The sequence below is a fragment of the Cupressus sempervirens genome, chromosome 3, assembly GCF_028749045.1.
Source record: "Cupressus sempervirens isolate cs-2001-9-10 chromosome 3, ASM2874904v1, whole genome shotgun sequence".
NCBI lineage: Eukaryota > Viridiplantae > Streptophyta > Pinopsida > Cupressales > Cupressaceae > Cupressus > Cupressus sempervirens.
Window position 1 is genome coordinate 408,126,037 of NC_143120.1, and position 19,422 is coordinate 408,145,458.

General features: G+C 34.8%; 1 protein-coding gene across 1 annotated transcript in view; it reads right to left on the minus strand.

The window, feature by feature from the left end:
• Window positions 1–1,026: 1,026 nt before the first annotated feature.
• LOC149566735 (uncharacterized) overlaps window positions 1,027–19,422 on the minus strand; it is a 48,234-nt gene continuing 29,838 nt past the window's right edge. Inside the window, exons 2-4 of the mRNA XM_089816523.1 lie at window positions 3,541–3,688; window positions 1,860–1,966; window positions 1,027–1,189 (exon numbers count right to left, since the gene is read on the minus strand). Coding sequence (XP_089672649.1) covers window positions 1,027–1,189; window positions 1,860–1,966; window positions 3,541–3,688 — 418 coding nt within the window. The remainder of the gene's footprint in view (window positions 1,190–1,859; window positions 1,967–3,540; window positions 3,689–19,422) is intronic.

Below are 19,422 nucleotides of genomic sequence, written 5' to 3' on the forward strand. Positions count from 1 at the left end.
GAAGTGTGGCATTATTTTATTAGTGATTTAATTAAATATTATTCTCCAATTATCTTTTTGTGATTAGTTTAAAATGGTGGGGTCACTTTATAAAGTTGCAGGCAAGTTGCTATTGCCTTAACATATAGGAGAACATGGAGATTAGTTTTATTTTAATACCATTATGGACTATATAACTCAAAATTTGGTCAATAATTTTCTACTTTGAATTTGTGGTACATACACTCTCTAATCTATTGGGTAGGAGTCAAGAAAATTCTTATATAAACTAATAGTGTTAAGTAAAAGTCTCTCTCTAATGTTTAATTTATGGGATAATAAGATTCAATATTATAGAAAGTCCTTTCTTTGTGCCTTCATGGCTCTGCTAATTCCAATGGACCTATATTGACAAATGTGATATTCTAAGAAACACACCATTAATTATGATGCTATATCAACATATTTTATCATCAAAATATTTTAAAGAGTTCCAAAAAAGTGAGACTAATACAACTGGTAATATTTTATTACTATATTGATGTGACATCACATGAATTGTGACTTTTTAGATATATAAAATACATTCAAAATTGCAACAATTGCAACTATTTGTACAATATTATTTTAAAAATATTAAGCATTTTATTAACAAATATTATTACAATTATTGAAATGCCCTTAATTGCATTCTTCCCTACCACATTCTTGAAACTCGAATCCTAAACAAACTAAAAGAACAAGTGAAAAGAAAAGTAAAGATTTCTTGAATGTTCATACTTCTATTTAGTTCAAAATTTGGAGAAGATATTTAAATCTAGCCATGTGATGAGGCTCCAAGCCGATGTGCACTACTATGCTAGACTCCTCCTTTGGATCATCCATGAAAATAACACCCTGAGCCCACATATCAGGCATAATGCCTCCACACAGAGACTTTATCCCCTTTCCCAATTCCAGCTCTCCTCCCATATTCAACCATGATGTTACAAGAAATCCATTCTCTAACCAAATCACTCTATTTTTCAACTCCATTAAATATATGCTTCACCTCACATAGCTTTCAGTTATTCTATCCCAGCCTTCCTGCAACTTTTTTACAGTCTCACAAAATGGCTGATCATTCAACTCTTTGGCTGTGGCCTTAGCATAGGCTCTAGCTAATGCATTACCCACGAACTCCCGAGGAAGAGGAGGTTTAAAATTTGATCTGATAAAAACCAATATATAACAAATCAGATACGAGAGTCACATTTATGAAGTTCATATAGTTAATTACAATGATCAATACATTTTAATCTGAATTAGATCATTCAGATTTATCATCGTCAATATTTCGAATCAAACACTATGATCTATCCATTCTAATGATAGATAGCAAGAGAAGAGAATTACATCTACATAATCTAATTCAAAAGAACAAGTATAATGGTATTATTAATCAGATAACTGTTAATGTAAAGAACAAGTATAATGGTATTATTAATCAGATAACTGTTAATGTAAATATGATATACTAATTTCAATTATCTGAGAGACCTTATGTTCACTATAAACTGCACTATGTAAACTTCTTCTGAATCAATGTTTGCAATTGCAGCAGTCCTTGCACGCCACACATGTGCCAGTGTTGCCATGAAACGTGTGCAATTCTTAACCCCACCATTCTTGGCGTTCATTTTGAGGGCCTCAACTAATTTAGCTCATACTGAGATCATCCTAAAATCATAGATTTTTGGTTTGTTCATCTTGAAAATGGTATTTTGATTGATTGGAGATGGCTCGGTGTCTTCTTCATGTTTGTATTCAATCTGGAGAGGAGATCGAGCCATCAAACAAGTTCGGTCGATGGATGGTATGAAAGCAACTTCTCCATTTACAGCCATGTGAGAGAAGTGCTAACAAAGTCATTCAATGAGATTCTGTCCGCAAGACTGTGACTTATATCAATTCCCACTGCAAAGCCCCCACATCTAAAACGAGTTATCTGCAAAAAAGAAAAAGAAAAAGAAAAAGAAAGCACAATTTATGTAAATCTCATATGAACAATCAGTACTATGACAGTTAAAATATATGAATTTTATATTATCTACTTTGTTGTTAAAGAAAGATAAAATAAGTGGCGATAAATAAATCTTTTATATATTCAGAGATCATATAAACACTTCGAACAATGATCTAGTATCAATTGATCAGAGATGGGATTTGGCTTATTATTATCTCAATAAATCTTTTTTAATCAATTTGATGGGATTTGGCTTATGACTATCTCAATAAATCTTTTTTAATCAATTTGATCATATGAGCTAGAATCAATTGATTAGACACGATAATTGCAGTTTGATTATTTCAATAAATCTTCTATAAGCAATTTGATCACATGAGCCGGAATCAATTGATCAGAGATGGGAATGACATTATAATTATCAAAATAAATCTTCTATAAGCAATTTGATCACATGACTTAAAATCAATTGATCAAAGATGACAATTGTGATAATCGTTTATACATTCAAGAGATTATATAAACATTTTGATCACATGATCTACAATCAATTGATCAAAGACAGAAATTACGTTATAATTGTCTCAATAAATCGTTTATACATTACAAAAAAAAAATCATTTATACCTTATAAATTTTATATAAACATTTTGATCACAAAAAATAGAATTGATTAATCAGAGATGGGAGTTCCATTCTAATTGTCTCAATGAATAGAAATTTTAGACAAATGGAAGACAAGCTAAATATAGATATATTCATATAAAATTTAATCTATTAAACAATTGATTGCCATTTCCATGAAAAAAAATTAATGCAGTTAAACATATGTTAAGTAGGAGTTAGATTTATTAATTTATTATAATATTGTTATTATGTAGTTTTAAAGCAAAATTCATTAATCTATGTTTAGTAATTAGTACTCTACAAGATCCCATTTCTCATTAAAAAAAATGGTACACTTAGCAGTCATTGCACCTAGAAACACAATATCATAATTCTGACTTGCTATAGAAAATACTTATCCTAATCAATTGAAGAGCTAAAAGGGCTATAATAAATGGCTCATAAGTCATAATATTGGAGGAAATTTCATGTTTGAATACACTTTAGTTGGAGTAGTACTGAGATGGTGATCTTAGGATCAATACTTTACCTCTATGAACATCACCTAAGTGTACGAAACTATTCTTATGTACCATGTATTTATGGACTAGTCTTAAACATTACACCATAAAAAAAAATTAAGCTTCGAAAGAATAAATAGGTTAATGAATTTGAATCAAAACTATATATTAATTTGTAATACTAATATCTAAACTTAAATAATGTAGAAAATATCTCCAATTTCTTAGAACTCTAGCTTTTAATATTAATCCAAACGAAAATAAAAAACTCTTATAACATGAACTCTTGGTATAACCTAAAAAAGATGTGAGTTGTTGAGCTTCTGGTGTTTGGGGCAGTAAACAAAGCTGGTTGAAGACAGGATTTGTATAGTCAATCTCTCCCACATATGATAAAGAGAGATGAGTTGAACAAATGGCAAAAGGCACTTTTGTAGCATTGCAATCGATCTCGAACCTTCCTTGCACTGAATTAAAAGCAAGCGTGCCACAAATGAAGTCATAATGAACCAAAATCTTACCCAGTGCTTCTTTGGTCAAGGAGACAATTCCATCAAATGGAATTGCATGGGAAGCACTGAAAAAAAAATGCTTTTTAACATACGACCCACCAAAATTTGGTCTATGTTGCTTAAAAAAGGTGATTGTCTCTCCTTCTTCTTCTCTGGACCAACTTCCATAAAACTGTCCCTCTTAACTCCAAGATCAGAGAGAACATGAATCCCCATTTGCTAATGCTGATTACGAGCATCAAAATTTATGAAAATATATGAATTTTTTCATTTCCCCCATTAATTTATAATGCTTGAAACAGTAATAATAGGTGTTGGAATATTAATTGTGGTTGGTCATTTCTCCTTGGAACCAAATGCTCACCTACCTCCCTGACGGTTTGCAAAACGATCAAATGAATTTATTGCATGGTAGGTGAAAAATTTTGAATTCAAAAATGAGGGGGAAAATTTTTTGCAAGTATAACAAAAGGAATGTTTCATTCATTCGACCAGCTAGTAGACAGAGAGAAGAAGTTAAAGTTGCAGAGCAGAGAGAAGTTGCAGAGAAAGTGATTAGTAGATCCAGAGATCAGAGTGTAGAGAAAAGGAAGTTCATTTCGTGCCTGCAGTTGCATGTGTTTCTTCTCTGGTCATTCTGTAAGTTTATTATTTGTTTGATTCAACCTGTTGAAGCAGTGATTGCTCCAGGCATTGTAGTATGCAACCATTAGAGCTGTAAGTTTGAAGTTTTTCTAGTTTAAAGTTTAGGGTTATTTTAGGGTTTTTTGGTTGAAGCCGAATGCTCCCAAATTTTTGTAATGATTTAATCCAAGTTGAATAGAAAGCAAGCGTGCATACTTGAATCCATTTGTCTTTCTCTATTCATTGCATTTGAAAATTTTTATTTGGAAGCTTCAAATACTGGCTTTCTGGTTTTAATGGTGAAAATATTCATGTCATAAGTTTGCAATCGGTATTGTCCTTGGTAGAAATCATTCTTTGCTATCCCTATTGAGTTCACTCGGTACCTTCATCTACCAAGCTCCACCCTGCAGTGGTTACCGAGATCACTCGGTATCTTTTGGCTACCGAGTTGTTGTTCTTTGGTTATCGAGAAAGCAAAATTATCACTCGGTAATAGTGTTTACCGAGTTGTTTCTTCATCTACCGAGTTGCTCTTCATTTATCGAGCTAACTCGGTAAACTCTCTTGCCACTCGGTAATAGTTTGTGCTGAGCAAATTTTTTAGGTTTAAGGTTGTCAGTTTTTTATTTTGTTTTAATATTTCTCACATGGTATCAGAGCTTTGAAGCCCCATATCCATAGTGAGTTAGGGCATTTGTTTTCTGGGATATTTATCGTGGCAATAGATGCAGGAAAGATATGACAGTAGCCATCATCATTTAATGGACAAAACTATGATACATGGGCAAAGAAAATGAAAAACATTATGGTAGCAAATGATTTGTGGATTTTGTAGTTAATGGGTTCAATGATGTGACAGACCCAACTCAGTATGCTACTCTCACAAATGCACAGAAGACTCATTTGAAAGAGTCAAGGAGGAAGGATGCTAAGGCATTAAGTTTGATTGAAGCAGCAATGACATAAACTATTTTTCCCAATATTGTAGCAGAAAATTATGTAAAGGAAGCTTTGGATATCCTTGAGACAAACTTCAAGGGGACTGATAAAGTCCGCACAGTAAAGCTACAAAATATAAGGAGGGAGTTTGAGAACCTTCAGATGAAGGAAAATGAATCAGTTGCAAACTTTAGTTCAAGGACCTCCAATGTGATTAACCAACTGAAGTCAAATGGAGAAGACTATCAAGAGCATAGAATAGTGGAGAAGATATTGAGGATTTTACCTCATAAATATGATAATTTGGTCATGACCATAGAAGAGGCAAGAGACCTCACTGTTTTGACTATGGATGAGTTGATGGGTACACTTCAAACCCATGAGCATAGGATCAACAGATCTGCTTCTTCATCTTCCCAAGAGCAAGCATTCAAGGCTCAGTCAAATCCAAGAGGAAGGGGGAGAGGAAGAAATGGCTCAGGCAGAAACTCTAGAGGCAGAGGCCGAGGAAATGGAGGACAAAGAAATGCTACAGTAGAAAGCTCAGGAAGAGTAGATGGAGCAAGTAGCTCACAAAATACTTCAAGAGGAGGTAAGAAAAACTACAACTCAAATAAGAGTAATGTAGAATGCTACTACTGTCATAAATATGGGCATTATGCAAGTGAATGCTGGAAAAAGAAAAGTGACCAGTTAAGACAAGCAAATGTGGCTGATGTGAATGTGGCAAGTGGAAACAATGCCGCTGCCTTCATCATGTGTAATGTTGGTGAAGAAGGAAGCCCTGAGGTTTGGTACCTTGATAGTGGATGTAGCAACCACATGAGTGGTAATGAAACCTTGTTTTCATTCATTGACAAGAGTTTCAAATCAGAAATTAAGATGGGTAGCAATGGAACCCTACCAGTTGTGGACAAATGATCTATTATAGTCTGCACCAAGAAAGGTGAGAAAAGGGAAATACAAAATGTGTATTTCGCCATTGGTATGAAGCACAATTTGATGAGAATTGGTCAGCTCATTCAAAATGGATACAAAATGCTGATGGAGAATGACAGGTGTATCATTCAAGAAAAGGATGGGAGCAAGAACTTACTTGCAGCAGTTCAAATGACAGAGAACCAAATGTTTCCCTTGAGAATAGAGACATGTTTCTCATCTGAAGTTGGTGCTGCACCTCCCACACAATCAGCTCTAAGGAGTGTGATTGAAGACCCCTTATGGCTATGGCACCTCAGGTATGGTCATCTTGGCTATGCTAGTGTAAATTTGTTATCAAATAAAATAATGGCAGAAGGTTTGCCACATATAGGAAATTCATGTGACAAGTGTGAGGCTTGTATTTTGGGTAAGCAACATAGGCTTCCCTTTAATTCTGTGAATTCTAGGAGGGCTAGATATCCATTAGAGTTAGTGCATACTGACCTAATCGGTCCTATGCAAGTTACTTCCATTGGGGGGAGTACTTATTTCATGACATTTATTGATGATTTCAGTCGTAGTACATGGGTGTATTTCTTAAAGAATAAATCTGAAGCATTTGATAAATTTGTAGAATTTAAAGCCCAGGCTGAAAGAGAATGTGGACACTATATCAAGGTCCAAAGATCAGATAGAGGAGGGGAGGATACCTCCAATTCTTTTGTAAATTTTTGCAAGAAACATGGCATAAAGAAAGAACTCATAGCCAGCTATACACCACAGCCAAATGGAGTGGCTGAAAGAAAGAATAGGACCATTGTTGAGATGGCAAGGAGGATGATGAAAGAGAAAAGTCTCCCAAATGAATTTTGGAGAGAGGTTGTGGCAACAATAGTTTACCTAATTAATAGGTGTCCTACAAAGGCAGTCCGTGACAGAATTCCAATGGAAGCATGGTCACGAAGAAGATGGACAGTTGAACACTTAAGGGTGTTTGGATGTGTAGCATATGTACATGTGCCTAAAGAGCAAAGGAAAAAATTTGATGACAAAGGTGTGAAATGCATTTTCACAGGTTACAACTCAGAATCAAAGGCATATAGATTGTATGACCCATTGAACAACAAGATGATGCTTTCAAGAGATGTGGAATTTCTTGAAAATCAGTCTTGGTATGGTTCAATTGATGAGTCACCGGGCACTTCAAGTAAAGTGCCAATTATAAGTGAAGAGGATGTTGATGAACAGAAAGAGGAAGGAGCAGATAAAAGAAAAGGCAAGCAACCTTAGTCATTATCGAGCTCCTCTAGGCATGATCGAGTGTCAATGCCAAGCAGCAGTAGCGAAGATTCTAATCCCACACTCTCCTCCCTATTACCAAGAAAGACCAAGAGTCTTAGGGAGATATACCAAGATGAAAGGTATGAAGATTATGATGAGAGTGTTAATTTTGCATTTTTTTCTCATAGTGATCCAATATATTTTGAAGAAGCTATTAAGGAGAAGAAATGGTGTAAGGCTATGGATGAGGAAATAGATGCTATAGAAAGAAATGAGACATGGGAGCTAACTGATTTGCCTCCCAAGAAGCAAGTGATTGGAGTGAAATGGGTCTACAAGACCAAATGCAATGCTGAAGGTAAAATTGATAGGCATAAGGCAAGGCTGGTAGTCAAGGGCTACAAACAACAGTATGGAAGAGACTATGATGAGACCTATGCCCTAGTTGCAAGAATGGAAACAGTGCTTGTTGTCATAGCAATTGCAACTCAACACAAATGGAAGGTATATCAAATGGATGTGAAATCAGCCTTCCTAAATGGTGTATTGAAAGAAGAAGTATATGTGGAGCAGCCACCTGGTTATGAAGTTGCAGGTGAAGAACACAAAGTATATAGATTGAATAGAGCTCTTTATGGGCTCAAGCAAGCTCCAAGAGCATGTTACAACAAGATTGACTCATATTTGATGAGCAATGGCTTTAGCAAAAGAAATGGTGAGCCTACTCTCTACATCAAGGTAGTAAATGGAAATGTATTGATTGTTGTCTTGTATGTAGATGACTTAATTTTTACTAGAAATGACAAGGCTCTAATTGGCGAATTCAAAGAGGCCATGAAAAATGAGTTTGAAATGACAGACCTAGGTCTCTTGAAATAATTTCTAGGCATAGAAGTAAAACAAATGCATGATGACATCTTCATCTCTCAAGAAAAGTATGCAAGGTAGATCTTGGAGAGATTTAAAATGCAAAACAGTAAGGAAGCCCCCACACCAACAACAATAGGTCTGAAGTTGAGCAAGGAAGACTCTAGCAAGAGAGTGGATCCAACACTATACAAGAGTATGGTTGGAAGTTTAATGTACTTAACTGCAACTCGGCCAGACCTAATGCATGCAGTAAGTTTGATTTCCAGATTTATGAAAACACCAAAAGATTCCCATTGGCAAGCGGGAAAGAGGATCCTAAGGTATGTGAAAGGTACCAAGGGATTTGGGATTTTGTATACTGCAAATGATGAATTCAAGTTGGTTGGTTACATGGATAGTGATTGGACTGGAATCTTAGATGATAGGAAGAGCACTTCCAAATATATGTTTCATATGGGATCGAGTGCAATTTCATGGGCATCCAAGAAGCAACCTATTGTTGCTCAATCTACAACACAGGCTGAATACATAGCAGTAAATGCAGCAGCATGTCAAGCTAATTGGTTAAGAAGGATCTTGACAGATTTGAATGAAAGGTAAGAGGATGGAACCATAATTTATTGTGACAACATCTCTTCAATTGCATTGTCCAAGAATCTAGTCTTCCATGGGAGAAGTAAACACATAGAAATTAGATATCACTTCATTAGAGAGTTGGTGGAGAATGGAGATATCAAGATGGATTTTTGCAAGTCTGAGCAACAGCTAGCAGACATTTTTACCAAGCCATTAGGCATTGAAAGTTTTGTACACCTAAGAGAGTGTCTTGGTGTAGTTGATTTGGATGAGTAGTGATCCTTGTTTGTTTGGCTCAGGATAAAGGGGGAGTGTTGGAATATTAATTGTGGTTGGTCGTTTCTCCCTGGAGCCAAACACTCACCTACCTCCCTGACGGTTTGCAAAATGATCAAATGAATTTATTGCATGGTAGGTGAAAATTTTTGAATTCAAAAATGAGGAGGAATTTTTTTTTGCAAGTATAACAAAAGGAATGTTCCATTCATTTGACCAGTTAGTAGATAGAGAGAAGAAGTTAAAGTTGCATAGCAAAGAGAAGTTGTAGAGAAAGTGATCAGCAGATCCAGACATCAGAGTGCAGAGAAAAGGAAGTTCATTTTGTGCCTGCAGTTGCACGTGTTTCTTCTCTGGTCATTCTATAAGTTTATTATTTGTTTGATTCGACCTGTTGAAGCAGTGATTGCTTCAGGGATTGTAGTATGTAGCCATTAGAGCTGTAAGTTTGAAGTTTTTCCAGTTTAAAGTTTAGGATTATTTTAGGGTTTTCTGGTTGAAGCCGAATGCTCCCAGATTTTTGTAATGATTTAATCCAAGTTGAATAGAAAGCAAGCAGGCATACTTGAATCCATTTGTCTTCCTCTATTCATTGCATTTGAAAAGTTTTATTTGGAAGCTTCAAATACTAGCTCTCTGGTTTTAATGGTGAAAATATTCATGTCATAAGTTTGCACTCGGTATTGTCCTTGGTAGAAATCATTCTCTACTATCTCTACCGAGTTCACTCGGTATCTTTATCTACCGAGCTCCACCCTGCAGTGGTTACCGAGCTCACTCAGTATCTTTTGGCTACCGAGTTGTTGTTCTTTGGTTACCGAGCAAACAAAATTGTCACTCAGTAATAGTGTTTACCGAGTTTTTTCTTCATCTACCAAGTTGCTCTTCATTTACAGAGCTAACTCGGTAAACTCTCCTGCAACTCGGTAATAGTTTGTGCCGAGCAGATTTTTTAAGTTTAGGGTTGTGAGTTTTTTTATTTTGTTTTAATATTTCTCACAATAGGCTGTTGTCGATTGCAAAATAGGATATAATGCCAGCACTAAGAGGGATCTTAGATTGTGTTAAAACTAGTTTTTTTTGGCTTTAGGAAACTTGGAAACATCAATATAATCTTGTTAAAGAGTTGTGTCAACTTCTTAGTTTTTATTCTTTTAAGGTAAGTTTGTCAGCAACTACTAAATTTCATGCTAATGACAATGCATCAATATTCGAATTGGTTATTTAATCATAATATCATTGAGTTTTGTTAGTGGACTTTTCGAAGATTCATCGAAATGCGATATTTTTGGCTTGTAAAATTCTTCATTGTCTTATTACATGGTTTTGGTTTTACCTTTGACTTTTTCAAATATATATTAGGCATTGGAATTGTTTTCAGTCATAGTGTTGGAGATACTTAGGGTTTTCAAAATGAATAGTATTGTGTATTCTTAGTAGAGTGGTTTCTATGTTGGTTGATACTTTTCAAAGTTTATTTTGATCTTTTGAAAGTTTATTTTGATTTTAGTGATGAAGTTAGGTATTTTTTAGGGTTCTGTAAGTTATTTATCTTCTATATTCTCCACTTATATCTGTATGTAATAATGGGAATGTTTTCTAAGTTGTATTAAAGTTTAATTTTTCAAAATTTTATAATATTTTGTTATATGATATTATTTTCTATTTATGAATTTATAATAAATATAAAATTAATTATTAGTAAAGTATCAAATTTGTTACATTTGTTTAAAAATATAATTTAAAAGATTTAAATTTAAATATTGCATATGGTTGTATCATCTTAAAAAATTTCAATGATTCTTCATTAAAGAAAATTAGTTTTTGTCAGTAGAAACATTAAAGACAAGGGCAACTCCAAGAAAATAATCTAACAAGATTTACTTACATTAATACTTAAAAATATTTCTAAATAAAGTTCTTAAAATATTATATAATGATTCTATCAACACCATTCCCCTTCATTTTATAAATATTTTAAGATAGTTCATATCATGTATCCATCACTGAGAATATTATATAATGGTTCTAGCAACATGTCCCTTTGTACAAACCATTTTAAAAACCTCTTGCATTTTATGGAAACAACAAAAAAGTAAAAGATCCAATCTTAACTTATTTATTGAATCTAGCATATTTTTTTTAATTCCTAGATGATGCTTAGATGGCAGGGGATTTCTGAAAGAATAATTAATCAAACAAAAAGGTGTAGTTTAGAAATAATAGAAAAGACAAGGAAGATAGGAAAAGCTATTTATGAGAAGTTATGTGAAAATAATATACTTGAAAATGAATTAGATAATGTTAAAATGAAGAATGAATAATTGGAAGAAAAGTAAAAATAAAATGAGAGGTTAAGTACAATTCCTTTAGTGTTAATATATCACGTGATACAAGAGATTTGTTTCATTTATTCCATATGGATGTTGTAGCTAGAGTTACTTGAGGTACTACAAATTTGAAGGTAAGAATGTGTTTAAATCTATAATTTTTGTTGTTGTAGGCTGTAATTCATAAAAAAAGATGGTTTGAAGATCATAAAGAAAATGGGTTATGATGAAAAAGTATGGGAAAGCAACTAGAGAGCCCATTCAGCCAACTATGAGGTCAAATAATGAAGTTCTTGGATACGGTAGAATATATAATAATGATATTGCAAGTTTTGCGTGTTTAAACAAAATAGCTCAAATGATGAAATGCCAACATTGTTCTCACTATTATTGAGAAGGACAAGCATATGAGAAGTGTTCATGGGATCATCTTTATCCTTATTCAATTTGTAGATTGGGGAACATTCTAAAAGGTCATATGAGATAAAATATTATATGTAAATTAATTATAGATGGAATGATGGATTCTATCAGAAATTTTTTACAAATATTTTCAAAATGTTGGCAAGACTAAATTTTTTTGTGTAAGTAGAATAAGTGGTTAATTTTTATTTTTTCTAAATGTTTGATTTAAGTGGTTGATGATTATTAAGTATGCTTTTCACATTTAAAGGTGTCATGTGAAGGGTTATGAGTCTTCTTCATGTTAGAGAAAATAAATGAAAGATGATCTTTCTTGAGGGAGAGAAATGAGTAAATTGTGAAACTTAAGTTCTTCAAGAATTGTACTAAGTGGGTCTTTAAGGCTAGAGTGTTGGTAATGTCTCACAATGTGAATTACACAAATTTATTACAAAGAACTTTGTGACCATTTATGGTGAGTCCATTTAACAACAAGGGGATTATGTTGGTACATGATGCACTAGAGTACAATGCTATACCACAACTCACCCAAAGTTTTATCATATTATGAAATTTTATTTGATATTTTTCATGAAGTTCAACCTTGGATGCACGCATTAATTTTGTATGCCAAATCCATGGAGGAAAACACTCTTGTCTACTATATTTTTATCTAGATAATATAATTACCACAAAAGATTATCTTCAAGTATTATTTAGAGTAGTCTCTAATGAACCTGGGGAAGATCAATATATATAAACATAATGTAATCTATATGCCCCACTCGGGAACCCAAGAGAAATTAACCTACTATGTTACAATATTTTCTCAAACTTTTTTTTAAAAAGATTGTAAATCATAATTAAGATAACAACATGAAAGTAATATACACATACACATCAAGAACACATAAGCAATTATAAATACAATTTTCATTCCTCAAGGGTTGCTTCATGTTGAGTCACGTTTAAGAAAGTTTTATTAATAATTTTTAATCTTAAAATATAATGTCCATAAACATGAATGAATAACAAATAAATAATCTTATAAGAAGATGGACACAAGTATAACTGATATAATAAAGCACATCCAAATAACCACATCCATTGCACATATCACATGGTATGTAATAAAAAATATGAATACATAAAAAAATAATACATCTCATAAGATCTTAGGATATAAAATACACAATACATATAGACAACATCTGAATAGAAAGTCTCCAAGATAAGAATAAGAATGATAATGGCACAACTACATCGATGAACATCCAATATCGGTGTCAATCTAAGAGGGACCCAAATGATAAGAAGTCACTACCTCTTTATCGAGTGGTCACCTAATCAAGCTCCAACTCCCATTGTGCAGGGGAGATAATGTATGATCTATGATACACACCCACAACACAAATCCTAGGCAAGGATCTTGAAAGATCTCTACAACAAGTGGTACTACTCATGTACGAAAAGATAATTCTAGAGGCAACCCAAACAAAAATATAAATATAAATATGTACGAAACCTAACATGCATATGGGGAAGTGTCATCGCATGAGTTAACTCTAAGGTTACCCTGGTAGTCTCTTTGGACTTTGCCCCCCTAGTAACTGTATGTGGCATCACTAATCCTTTCGTACAGATAAGGAAATCAACTATGCAATATTGCAATCAAGCATCTTCTCCCGCTCCCATCCTAGCCTATACTAGTGCTCAAGGAATGGGTGAGGAACACTTAATCTTTTTAATTCATTTTAAACCCCCTCCATTTAATGTGCAGTGTTATCACTTAATTAAGTTACTTACAATAAGTTACCCTTGCAACCACTTAGGGCCTCAACCCCTATTGCAAGCCACTTCCCCTCTATACACCTAGATAACCTACCCTAATTCTCCATTCAAAATAATACCAATAATATCAAAAAAACCTCATAAATCATAATCATGAATGTCACCAAAGTAAATTAGTGTAACATAGGAAAGAACATAACATCCACACAAGGACTCATTATCCATCTCAACATAACATCTCAATGAATCATCCATCCCATAACGAACATCCCATAATCATAGTAACAATCGATAAAGTCTCATAATCATGAGAACAATAAACCAATATCAATAACATTCACCTTCATCATAGAGTACATCACACATAAAGATAACCATTTAGATTATAGAATAAATCATATAGTAACATAATACATAACACAACCATCCAAAATATACATCAACATAAATGATAATGTAAGGTAACTAGACTAAGTGTGGGAGAGGGCTCTGCAACCTACAACTAGTAGAGCCCTCATCAATTCCTCGTACTTCCATTAATGGCCTCACATTCACTAGGAAATATGAGGAATAAAAGATTAAAGCAATTGATTCTGACTGCTTTCAATAAAAGGGATAAGCAAGACTTGTCTCTGAATAATAACCATTCTTCTTTGCTTCAAACTACCATGGAATGGCATGGAACATAGAAAGGGAGTACAGGGAAAGAGAGTGGTGGAGGACCTAGACCAACCTTCAAAAAAGCATTGCAAGGAGTACCCACCATCCCAGCTGAAGCCAAATTCCTCAAGGTTTGTTCATTGGTAGCCAACCAAACCACTATTGCAAGAGATGGAGGTAAGGGTGATTCTATCCCCTGTGCCATTATTAAACCTAATGACTAGATGGGTCTAGATATAGATAAGGAAACTAGTAGACTTAGGAACATTGCTTATTTTTTTGTTGCTATGGACCCCCTTAACTTGCCTTCAAGAAGTTACCCTAATGACTAGTTCCAAAGAGTTTGGGAGCGTAAACTCGACCACTATTTTTCTATTTGTTCTATGATCCAAAAGGGGCTTTTTATTGTTATCTTATGTAATCCTTATGCTCAAAAGGAAATTGTGGAGAAGCAGTTCTAGAAAGTTGGTAATGTAGAGTTTAGAGCCCTGCCATGGTCGCTTGATTTTGTCAATGATGAAATTCTAGCTCTTACTAGCCCTAGGTGGGTAACAGTCAACAACCTTCCCCCTCACATCTGGAATTTTGTTCCCCAAATCCTTAAGCCTTTTGGTAAGGTACTCAAAATTGATTATTCAAATTTTCTTACACCTAAATTAGATATAATAATCCTCTTCTCTATCCTCCCTGGAGTTGGATCCCTTGAAAATATTAGGTTGGATTTGGGTCCCTCCTTTGTCTATTTCCCTATTACATATATGGAAGGATTGAATGCTTGTTATTTGTGCAAAAAGGAAGGTCATAGAAGAAAGGATTGCCCTATTCTAGTAGGAAGAAGGTCACAGAATCCTCCTGCTAGACCTCCCCCTTTGTTGTAGCCCAAGATTAAGTCTGTTATTACCTCTTTCCAAGAAGATTCCACCCTGATTTATCTAGACCCTCAAACCTCGCTTTGTCTTAAGAACTCTAATGATCTCTTAACGTCCATTGATAAACTTGAAAGCTAGTTCATGCAACCCCTAGATCACCCTTGTTCACCCTTGCAACAGTCCTCCCTATATGTTCTCGTCTGTCCACGACTAGCCCTAAATTTGAACTTATACAATAATCCTAATTCTTTAAGAAAATGCCCTAGACCACTCAGTGCCCAACAATTAGCTCTGCAATCCTTAAAGGATAAAGCTAAGAGGACTCCAATCAATTCATTGTCCTTCATTGTCAAGCTTTTCCCTACTTAGACTTTAGCTAGGGAGGATGTTGTCTCCCCATTGACTACTTCTCCTTGTGAATTGGCTAACTCTGGAATCACTAATTCTCTGGTCAGAGATACCCCTGATGGTCTTCAACTAGATTGTTTGGAAGTAGAAGAAAGACTTCATGACTTTTCTCTTGTGGTCATCCTAGCAAGGTTTGATAAGCCTAGTAATCTTAATGTTGGATCTCTACTAGATAGTCTAGAGATTAAAGTACTAGATTCCTTAGTTAGTCAACATAAGGAGATTGACGGTACAAAGGGGATGTAGCCTACTCTAGACCTAGAATTCAGAGTAGGGAAGTTTGTCAAGGGAGGCAGGATGGAAGAGGAGGAACCTTTTGTGTTTTATGCATACAATTCCAAAGATAAGGACTATAAAGAATAAGTTATCAAGAGAAAAAGGGGAAGGCCTGCTCTCACTAGCGGTAAAACCAGGGCATTTAAAAAAGCCAAAACTAAAATGCCTGAGTGTTTCAAGGGGTTCCAATCCCTAATGGATACTGATAAATGAATTTGATATGAATGAGTTGAAAATAGCCACCTGGAATGTTAGTGGTCTGGAGACCTCAGACATAAAATACATTGTTAAGAGATTTTTAAAGTGGGCTATGAATATAAATATTTTGCTTATTTAGAAGGTCAAAGCAATTGGCTTCTCCCTTGACATTGCATTGAAGTGTATTTGGAAGGATGCTATTACCTTGGCTACCAAGCATCCTAAGGGAAAGGGTGGTACAACTATTCTAAATATTCCTAATTGGAAGAAAAAAAATCAATGCATTTGGTAATTCACCATGTAATAGAGCCTAATGGGTCTTGTTTAAATTAGATAACTTTGAGTTTGGCATTTTCTCTATTTATGCTCCCAATGAATCCTAGGAAAGAGTTAAACTATGGTAGTGGTTAGCTGAGCTTCCGAACATCCCATGGATAGTTGCAGGAGACTTCAATATGGTTGAGAAACTTCAAGATAAGGCAAGAGGATTGAAGTCTGAATGGAAAGGGAATGAATACCCACATTGGTCTAGAATGTTGAGAAAATTAAACCTCATTGACCCCTTGGCTGATTTAAAATCCCAATCCCTTGATATCTGGTACACATGGTCAAATTTTTAGAAAGGACACAAGAGGATTTACTCTAGACTAGGCATGTTTTTCTATAATAGAGACTCTTTCAGTTGTCACAAGCTTCAGGATAAAAACTATGTTCAAGTGCTCCCCTATTCTCTTTTGGATCACCACCCTATCCTTATTGAGGTTTTCAAAACTAGTTCCCTTCATACTAATATTTGCAAGCCTCAATCTTTTGCTCTCAACTCCTCCCTTCTCTGTGATTAGGATGTATTGGCAACATCCAAAATTGTCTGCTAGTATAATTCTTCCATTTGCAAGCATGATAATCCCAGTGTTAAGTGGGATTAGACTATTAAAGCTTAGAAGAAATTATTTAAGATTATGGGGAAGAAGAAAAAGATGTCAGAGCCCAAGAACTGTCCTTTGTCAACTCCCTTCAAGAATCTGAATCTAGTCTTCAAGAGCAACCCTTCAACCCTCATCTTGTTGATTCTGTTGCTAAAACTAAACATGATCTGAGAAAATTGCAATCTAAGAAAATTTAGGGGGCTAGGATTAGGTCCAAAACCAACTGGATGACAATGGAGATATAGGATCTAGGTTCTTATTTAAAGTCTTGAAAGCCAAAGAATTCAAGGACAAGATTGATTGTGTGTGGGAGGATGGTAATAACTATACTAACTTTGAAGATATTTTGAATACCTTTACCCAATTTTATAAAAATTTATTCACCATAGAAGATAAAGGGGAGGTTATGAAGTGTGCTAGGGACAAGATCAAAGGCATTATACTAAGGAAATTGGAGGACTTAGATTCTACATAGTTGGAATTACCTATCTCTCTAGTTCAGATAAAGGAAGCCATCTCAACCACGAGCAGAGAAAAAGCCCCAGGTCTAGATGGGATCCCTGTTGAATTCTTCAAGATCAATATGAAGTGGATTAGCTGCATTCTTCTTGAGCTATACCAGTTTGCAACTATGAGTGAGTCTTTGGGCCCAAGCATCAATTTTGGTCTTATCAAACTAATTCATAAGGGAGGGTATAAAACCCTAATTAAGAATTGGAGACCAATAAATTTACTAAATGTTTCTTATAATATTTTGGTTAAAATTATAGCTTCCAAGATTGCTTCTATTCTTCCTAATATATTAGTCCCACACAGATAGGATTTGTGAAGGGGAGGTATATTTTGGAAAACCTTCTTACTTGCCGAGAGACCTTGGAATGGGAAAAATGTTTAGGCCAGAAGATTGGGATGTTTTTGATTGATTATGAAAAAGAAGATGACAAGATTGAATGGGGTTTTATCTTCATGATGGTGGATGCTCTAGGGTTCCTAGAAGCATATGTCTATTTGATGAAAACTCTCCTTAGGGAGGCCAATGCAGCAATAAAAGTGAATGGTTCTAGATCCCAATGCTTTGAGCTTTCTAGATCCATCAGACAGGGTTTCTCCCTTGCTCTTGCACTTTTTGTTATTGCAAAAAAAGCTCTACATTACCTGCTTTGTGATGGAACTCTATCCCCTAGAGTCAGAGGTCCCCTTTTGCTAGATAAGAAGGAAATTTTGAATATTCAGTTTATAGATGACACTACCATTTTGTTTAAGCTGGATGAGGATAACATGAAGCATCTAATGGTGAAGCTTGATCTCTTTTGTACTACATCAAATACTAAAATCTATGGCTAAATCCATCCTTCTTACTTGGAAGTCTAATCCCTCTCTATGGTGTGGTAAATATGACATTAGCTGGGGAGATCCTAACCATATTGTGGGCTATTTGGGGATCCTATTTTCCATTAATCTAAACATCAATGATATATGGATTTGGTTGAATAAAAAGATCAATGACAAACTCCTCAAATGGAATAATATGTACTTATCTCTAGTAGGGTGAGTACATACTTCTCCTTAGCTTGGCTATTCAATGTTAGCCATTTTTCCACTCTTCAGAAAATTATCTGAGATTACCTATGGTCTGATGGTAAGAGTACTTTTAAAATCCATGTGGTCAAATGGAAGTGGTGCACTAAAGGGAAATCATGTTGGGGGGGGGTCTTGGACTAAAGGATCTGAGAGTTCAAGGTATTCTCTAGAGGTTAAATGGATTGCTAAAGCCTTAGAAGCTAAGGAGCCATGTAAAATCCTAGTCAGATACAACCTAAGCAGAGGGCATTAGTGTGGGGCTAGACACTAGAATGAGTGGAATGTGGTTGACTTTCTAGCTCTAGACTGTAAAACTAGAGTGGGAGGCTCCATTGTATTCAAAGCAATTTGAAAAAAGCTAGACTTTTGTGAGACCGCTATTAGGCATCATTCAAAAAATTGAAAAGGGGAATATTTAGTGTGGTAATTGTTCTATTTGGTGGAATCTAAAAACCAATAATAAACCCCTTCCATTATTACAGGGTTGCTCAACAAAAAAATAAGCTAATGCTGGTATCAAATCTTTCAATTATATCTTGGAAAATGAAAATATCATTGAGCGGGTTGAATTAAAAAATAAGTTTTCATTGGAAGAATCCCGAAGGAGGACTTTCTCCATGATTGTCAAAGTGCTTGATAAGTCTAGGGTTAGAAGAGCTTGTTATTATATTAATTCTTGTTCTTTTCAACTTAGATAGCTCGACTCTTCACCCCTCCACCTAGCTAAATCTAAACTTGTGTATTCTATGCTTACCTCTGGCCTCGATATTCTTGACCATCTCAATACTGGCTAGAATCTCTCCCTTCCTCATAATGACTAGAAGAAAATCCTTAGTAATTTCTGGGCTAGACCCTTTGAGCCTAAGAT